Source organism: Sphaeroforma arctica, assembly GCF_001186125.1.
Source record: "Sphaeroforma arctica JP610 unplaced genomic scaffold supercont1.222, whole genome shotgun sequence".
Lineage (NCBI taxonomy): Eukaryota > Ichthyosporea > Ichthyophonida > Sphaeroforma > Sphaeroforma arctica.
The window spans coordinates 39,968-48,423 of record NW_014040336.1 but is presented as its reverse complement, the minus strand read 5'-3'; the positions used below and the strand labels follow the sequence as shown (position 1 = coordinate 48,423).

Below are 8,456 nucleotides of genomic sequence, written 5' to 3'. Positions count from 1 at the left end.
GTAGATATTTGCCGCTGTGTTTCGATAAATATTCCTTGACGGAAGAACTATCTTGCATTGGTAATTTTGAGTGCTCCGATATTTATGTACTTTGAAGATGTAATATAAATACACTTGTATATGCATGTATGTAAGTATGTATGTATGTATGTATGTAAGTATGTATGTACGTATGTATGTACGTATGTCTGTATATAAGTATGCATGTATGTATGTATGTACTATGTATATATATATATATATATGTATATATATATATATATATACACACACATATATATATATATTTACATATTTATATATATATATGTGTATGTATGCACGTATATACATACACACATATATATCTATATATAGATATATATATATATATGTGGGTGTGTCTATGTCTGTGTCTCTGTGTGTGATATATATATGTGTGTGTGTATCTATTTTATGTATATATATATATATATATATATATGTGTGTGTGTGTGTGTGTGTGTGTATGTATATATATATATGTATATATATATAGATATATATGTATATTTATAAATATATATATATATATTTATTTATATATATATATATGCAAGTTTGTATATATACATATATTAATATATATATATATATACATTTAATCATGAATTTTTGATTTAGATGTAGATGTAGATGTTTGAGCGTGTACTTGTATTATAGTATGTGACCATATTTTAACATTACACATATAGAGGAGATAGATGCGCCTTTAGTCACGTTCGTGTTTATTTATAGGAGTGAGTCTATTATAATGTAAATACGACTCCTGTTCCGTTCACTTATGTATGAAAAGATACTCATATTTGGAAGACTGCTTCCATTTCGATGGCTATTCACAGTTTGTTGGATGGCATGAACAACGAATGCTTTTCACGGAACGGTTTGTCCGCACAAGTACTGTCTTCGGTACAACTATGTCATTCGCTTTGTTAGATATCAGTACATAGTTCATTCACGGTGTTTCGATGTCGTGTTAGAAACCAGAAATAAGGTCATGTTATGTTACAAACATATTAAAATGTACCTAGTACTATGGAAAACACAAATTCAAACAGTCGTAGTATGTGCAGTTTATAAGTTCTAAAAATATATCTAGTACTGAGAAACTAATTTTGAACAGCTCAATATTCAATTCGTCAGCAGCAGTGAATACCCACATTTAACCTTCCGCATTTACCTTGAGGGTAACGTAGCGTACGAAGAATATATTCGCAATTACTCGCGTACGGCAAGCCGAATGCACCTAATATATTATATATAAACCAAGAAACCTATATTTTCTTCTTTTGCATGATTGAAAGAACCTCTTATTTTTAAATAGCTGAAGATAACAATGTATTAGTAAATGCATATTTGAAATTGCTCGTACAAACAAGTCGATTACATCTATAGTATATAAAAACCAAGAATCCTATATTTTCTTCTTTTATATAATTGAATCTCTTAATTTTGATTCCATGGTATATTCTACTTTGTCAATCAACTATTTAGTTGAAGGCGGAGGCACCAGCGTACTTTGCACTGGCACCAAGCTCCTCCTCAATACGAAGAAGCTGATTGTACTTGGCCAGACGCTCAGATCGGCATGGGGCACCAGTCTTGATCTGTCCAGTACCTAGACCTACAACAAGATCGGCAATAAAGGTATCCTCGGTCTCACCTGATCTGTGTGAGACCATGGTGGTCCATCCGGCGGCCTTGGCATCATTGCAAGCCTGGATGGCCTCAGAGATCGAACCAATCTGGTTAACCTTCAATAGAAGCGAGTTTACGGCCTTCTTTTCGATACCAATCTTGATACGTGCGGGGTTGGTTACTAGAAGATCATCTCCGACAACCTGACATTTACCTAGGCTGGTGAAATGACTGTACGACTCCCAATCATCCTGGTCAAATGGATCCTCAATGGACACAACAGGGTACTTGTCGCAGAATTCAGCAAGAGTGGCAGCTAGACCCTTACCGTCAACCCAGGTAGAGGGATCTGACTCGGGGTTCTTGAAGTCAAGATCGTACTTGCCATCCTTGTAAAACTCAGCGGCAGCGATATCCATAGCAATCTTGATCTTGCCGGTGTATCCTGCAACATCAATTGCCTTTACCAACATATCAAGACCCTCCTCGTTGTCCTGAATGTTAGGGGCGAAACCTCCCTCGTCTCCGATGGCGGCGGCGTCCTGTCCGTATCTCTTCTTGATCAACTTCTTCAAGTTGTGATATGTCTCTGAACCCATCTTCATGGCCTCAGTGAAGGTGGTGGCACCAACGGGGCAGATCATGAACTCCTGCATGGCCAGCTTGTTACCGGCGTGCGAACCTCCGTTGATAACGTTGAAACAAGGTACAGGTAGACTGATCTCGCGACCGGAAAGGTCAGCAATGTGACGGTATAGAGGCACGCCCTTCTTGGCGGCTCCGGCCTTGCAGGCAGCCATGGACACACCAAGGATGGCGTTAGCTCCAAGCTTACCCTTGTTGGCGGTACCGTCCAGTCCGCATAATAGATCATCAACAGCCTTCTGATCAGCAATGTCAATGTCCTTTCCCACTAGAGCAGGGGCTAGAACGTTGTTTACATTCGCTACAGCCTTGCTGACACCAGCTCCCATGTAGTCGGAACCTCCGTCACGCATCTCTAGGGCCTCGTGGATACCAGTGGAGGCACCAGAGGGCACAGCGGCTCTGAACATACCATGTTCAGTGGTAAGGTCGACCTCAACAGTGGGGTTACCACGAGAGTCGAAAATGGAACGGGCGTGTACACGTGTGATAGGCATATTGTATCTTTGAGATGTCTATGCGAAAAAAGAAAACTAATTGACATATGTCGATTTTGTTTGTTATTTGTACTACTTTTGAGTCTTTGACACAAAAGTATTTCGTTTCTGTAGTCTGTTGCGCAATTGATGTAGAAGACTAGAAGCCTGTGGAGTCCTTTCTCTCTCTGATGAAAGATGTGTTGTTGTTTTTTTCTCGAAATAGAGCACGGGCGAATAATATTTTAGATAACCTGTATCGGATTCATCACGAGATGTTTCGATTTTTCAAAAATAATTACTCTTTCACCCTAACACCATAGCCAACATTTCCCTTTTTAGCTGTTTTTTTAAAAAATCATAGTTTCTATATATAGTAATTGTCAATTAATTTGTAATCGTTTTTTGATAACCGTAATTGGCCGACGAGAATTAATACATTTTGTGAAATGGAACGTGACGTGAGCACAAACTAAACACTGGAATCAATCTAAAATCACTAGTAATCAGCAATCTAATCGAACAATACAGAATTCTGATATTATATATGTAGTTACGTTTTCCCCATTTGTTTACATCATTTACAAATAATCATCACAAATTAATAATAAACAATAATAACACTTTCCCGAACGTGCGAGGAATTGGTGCTTATCGCACTGTCTGTAATAGAGCACGCGTAATCAATTATTAAGGCCTACTATTCGATATATGATATATATCTATATATGATAAAAAAAGTTGGTTGGTTTAACATATACTTGTTAATTAGCTAGTGCTTGTATGTATGCCATATTCTAGCTGTTCACATATGTTCATCACGTGCACCACATAGTTCAACATACTAGTTGTTTACATAACGTTCATCACGGCGACAACACAGTTCAATATAGTTCGAACAAATTCTCAAAGGTGTGTTTGTATTAAAAATGTTGTACCAGTTCATATGTGTATACATTCGTCCATCTTTGTAGGCTATGTTAATTAGTGTGTGCATAGTTGTAGTATTGTAGACGGTGATGTACTCTAATATATTTCTATATATATATATGTATGTATATGTATTTATATGTATATATGTATACAGGTATATGTACTCTGAAATATATATATATATATATGTATACATGTATACTTTGATTATTTGGGGGTGTTTGTGTGTACATGCTTCTACAAATCTACCATGTATGAATGCATGTACTTGTATATATTCGTTTGTATACATGTTCTTATGTATATATGATATAATTTATGTACGTAAATATAAACATGTTATAATTTATATGTATATATGTATACAGGTATATGTACTCTGAAATATATATATATAAATATGTATACATGTATACTTTGATTATTTGGGGGTGTTTGTGTGTACATGCTTCTACAAATTTACCATGTATGAATGCATGTACTTGTATATATTCGTTTGTATACATGTTCTTATGTATATATGATATAATTTATGTACGTAAATATAAACATGTTATATACCACTTACTTATTTTTTACTTGTACTTTTATATGTTCATTTACTCGTACGCATAAATGCATATCTGGATAATTATTTACAGAGTACATCCTTCATAATATACATATATGTATATATAAATAGTGTCTGTGCATCATGCATATTTATATTTATTTATTTATTTCGGGTGCACGTGCATGGGGCAATAAAGTTCTATCTTGATGTTGATCTATAAGAAAGCTATGTACATGTTAGTATATATATTTCTATTTTTTGGCGTTTTATGTAAATCTATACAAATGAGTATACAATGTATACACGATATATCTACAAATTTGTTTATATATATATATATATTTCTATTTATGTATTTATAAGGAATTGAGAATGAAACTGAATCGTGTGGGGGCCTTTATTGTAAAGCTTTTCCCATCGTTATATTTGTCATTAACTCTCTTCATCTAACCCACTTTATACTATGTGTGTATTATTTATCTTGAGATATGTATTTTCATCGAAAAACAGTATACCAAATGCTGCATCTGTACGAGGAGACATCAGTACATCTCGTAAAAGAATTGTTAGAAAAATGATACGTCAATTACATCTATGCCTTATAGTTTATCACCAGATGTATAATTATTATATTTAGAAAGCGGGATGCATTTAATAACAAATAGGTACTAAAATACAATGTTGGATTTTTAACATTGTATGTGAACTAAAGGCAACTATACATATTTCGTATTGAAATGTGTACATAAATGTTGTTTGTTACAGATAATATTACATGATATTTGCATCTATGATTGTTGAAATTCGATGAATCGTCAACAAGCCTTTTACATTTACACATATGTACAAGTAGACGGTGTGTATATTTGACATATTCATCTATATCTATATATATATATATGTGTGTGTGTCTGTAAATAGACGGTGTATGTGTGTCAATATCTATTGTTTATCCATCATCTTGTATATTTCGCAAGAGAACTTCATTCACACGCGTGCAAATATGTATTCTCGTTATACATGCGCGATTGTACCGCAAATATAAATATCTATGGCTATCGGACTTAAAAATGTACGGCATACACATGTGTGTGTGCGTGTGTGCTTGTTTGTATATATATATGCTTTTTTGTCGATATATGCGTGCATGGCTTTTGTATCACAAACCGAAATATAGGACCGATATTTAGCGAACAACTAAGTTGCCGAGGACACACCCTCACGCAGCATCACATGAGATAAGAGTTCTTCCGCGATCTTGCGGTACGGTCCAAAAATGAATATTTGTCGAGAAATCTATGAGTCTGGTATTAATTTGGTCTTACACTTCACGGATGATATACAGTTTTTATTAGGATTAAAAACATAAAAGTATTAATGGTGCTGCTATACAAACAATATTGCTATATTTGGTTTGAGCGGAAGGCTGTTTTAAGTGGCAATGATGTTTTACCATAAATATTGGAGGCAATGGAGGGAATGACACTTTCTTGGAAGATATTAATGTATATGCACCTTTTATTATTGCGTATTAAACAAGTCTGTGCTTGCAGAATGTGTGCGTGTAGTATTGCACACTATTCCGGCATTCTCAAGTGTACTCGATTGTACTTTATTATGCAAGTAGGAAACAAACAACAGTAAGTCGCTGATTCTATGTGCACGTACTTCGACTACAAAGGTGCGTGTTGTGTAAATTTATGACTTCCATATAGCACACGTGGCTGTGTGTGACCGTTCCATGGAGGATATTCGCAAATGAAATACCCACATTGCTCGTGTAACTACGTCGAATATTTTTGTTTCGGGCTAGATATATGACCAAAAGGTTTTTATTCTTCCACATTAGCCGCACACACCTGAAATAAAGCATTTGAAAGTCGCGAGATAAAACATGCATTTGTTGATGGATAACAACTCTTATTCACCATTCAAGTTGTTATTCCACGAAACCATGCGATGTGCTCCGCATGCACCATTCCAGAGACATGCCAGTCGCAATGCCTGGCCATGCGTAATAAAAACTACATTATGATTCTCCTGCGACTTTTGTTGTGTTGATTTTCATGCGACTCCCTGCAGAGGATACTGCGCCAAGTTTCTTGCCACCACCAGACGCTTTGAGTAGATCCTTCTCGTACTTTTCTCGTTGTCTCTCCATTTCTTTCCGCTTCTTCGCTCGCACGTCCAGCTTCTCCTTGCGTTCCTTTCGCTCCATTTTCTCTTTCGCTGTTTCTTCTATTGCTTTCGTCTTCTCCTTTGCGGGTTTCTTCTTCCCGGCCCTGTTACCGAGAGATTGCGAAGTATTTATTAGGGCTATGGTCATACGCTGAGTGTGTGGACAGGAAAATGATAAATCTACTCAATACCACGTCCCTGTATTCGTGTACATGCGCCAACTCATGCAGTTTGTTGTGTACATATTCTGATACATAATTGTGTACATATCCCCCATTATCATAAGGCAAGACGAATACAGTACCGATACACTAACATAATTCATGGCAGGCGCACGATACATACTTTTTAGCTGCGGTTGCTGCCTCGGCAGTAGCTTGCTCATCTGCAAACTTTTGCTCTGCATGCTGGCGTAGCACATTTTTATAAGTGGGAGATAACAGATACTCCATCAGCGTCTGCATTCCTTTACAGGCTTGTTCATCCTGTGTCAGGGTTGTTACGAAGCGTATTGTGGTGAGTAGAAATATATACTATATCTTATTAAGAATTTGATAGAATGGTTTAATCACCCTTCATCATTTTAGCAGCCGTTTTTTTACTGTACCATGTATAATGTTGACTTTTCCTCGTTCTAAAACACCTTACGTCGGTGTGCTTGTATTTTTTACTTTCCCCTGACCGTTCCGTATTTATGCAAGTATTTGAAGGAAACTTGTAATAGCGAGGACAACACAATAACTACATACTAATTCCGGGATATACGGGTTGTCCGCCATTTTCAGGGTCATATCCTTGAAATGGAAGGACCTTTTCCCCAAACTTGATGGTAGAATTTCCAGTTGATTGTTTTGTATCATTAGTTCCTTCAACTGATCGCAATCACCCAGGCTCACGGGCAGTTTCTTCACATCGTTGTTTCTTATTGAGAGCTGCAATGATAAGTCGGGAGCAAGTGATCAGATTCGCAGCAGGAATACGTATATCTGTGTTGTCATACTGTTTCAGAAAAACAAATATTGGCAGTTCCAGGCAAAAGCCGATTTATAAACTGTACATACCGTTTCAAGAGCCTTCAGATTACCCATCTTTTCTGGCAAGTATACTAAGAAATTATCGGCCAAATGCAACACTCGAAGTGATTCTGAGTAAGAAAATTGAAATACACCTGTCAATATATTGCATGTAATCCCATGCATGTGAAGAATGATACCTCTGATCTGATAGAATCAAATTTGTATTTACATAGTCGGCAGACGTCAAACAGTGCAAACAGACATACCCAGTGACTCGAAATTGGCAGGTAGACATTTTAGATTATTGATACTAGCATCAAGACACTGGAGCTCTCCCATACTGCCAATCCCTTTTGGTAAGCTGAAGAGCTGGTTGTTACTGCGGAGAAATTTTTAAATATGAAGATCTACAATAGTGCATGTTTCGATATGTCAACGATATCGCACAATTGGAACTCGTGACATCGATAGGTCTACTTCTGCGTCTAGTTTGATATCATCAACGCTATACACAAAGATTGCTCATTAGTACTGATACTTTACAACTTTCATAGGTTGCAAATATCTTTTCAGCCAGACAACTCTCACATTAGCAAAATTATCCCATACCCAATAACCAGCACCTCCAATTTAGGGAGCATGGTAATTGCCGTTGGTAGCTCCCGCAATTTATTACCGAACAGATTGATGTACTTCAGTTTGGACAAGTTTGCAATCGCTATAGGTATCTCTGTCAATAATAGAGTTAGTACTGGCAAATCAGTATACGGTCTGTCCGCGACTCGAACTATGGTGTGAAGGGAAAGGGATCGCATATTCAAATTGATATGAAAACGGTCCTAAGTATACGTTGTGCAAACGCAAAATAATATGTATATATGTATATATTCATTATATGTATGTATGTATATATATTTATATGTATATATATATATATGTGTGTGTGTGTTTGTGCGTATATATATATATATATGTGTGTGTTTGTGTGTGTGTGTGTGT

At 36.3% G+C, this 8,456-nt stretch overlaps 2 protein-coding genes across 2 annotated transcripts; both read right to left on the bottom strand.

Annotated features, from left to right (window-relative positions):
- Nucleotides 1-725: 725 nt before the first annotated feature.
- Nucleotides 726-3,013, bottom strand: SARC_04109 (enolase). Its single transcript, XM_014302075.1, has one exon. The coding sequence runs from the start codon at nucleotides 2,796-2,798 to the stop codon at nucleotides 1,509-1,511; it is 1,290 nt and encodes a 429-aa protein (XP_014157550.1). The 5' UTR covers nucleotides 2,799-3,013; the 3' UTR covers nucleotides 726-1,508.
- A 3,279-nt stretch (nucleotides 3,014-6,292) lies between these two features.
- On the bottom strand, nucleotides 6,293-7,837 carry SARC_04108 (hypothetical protein; the record flags this gene model as incomplete). Its single annotated transcript, XM_014302074.1, has 5 exons — nucleotides 7,724-7,837; nucleotides 7,503-7,585; nucleotides 7,191-7,373; nucleotides 6,787-6,926; nucleotides 6,293-6,545 (listed from the first exon to the last, which is right to left on the bottom strand). Exons 1-5 carry the CDS (start codon nucleotides 7,794-7,796, stop codon nucleotides 6,293-6,295), a joined length of 732 nt encoding a protein of 243 aa, XP_014157549.1. The 5' UTR covers nucleotides 7,797-7,837.
- Nucleotides 7,838-8,456: the final 619 nt, after the last annotated feature.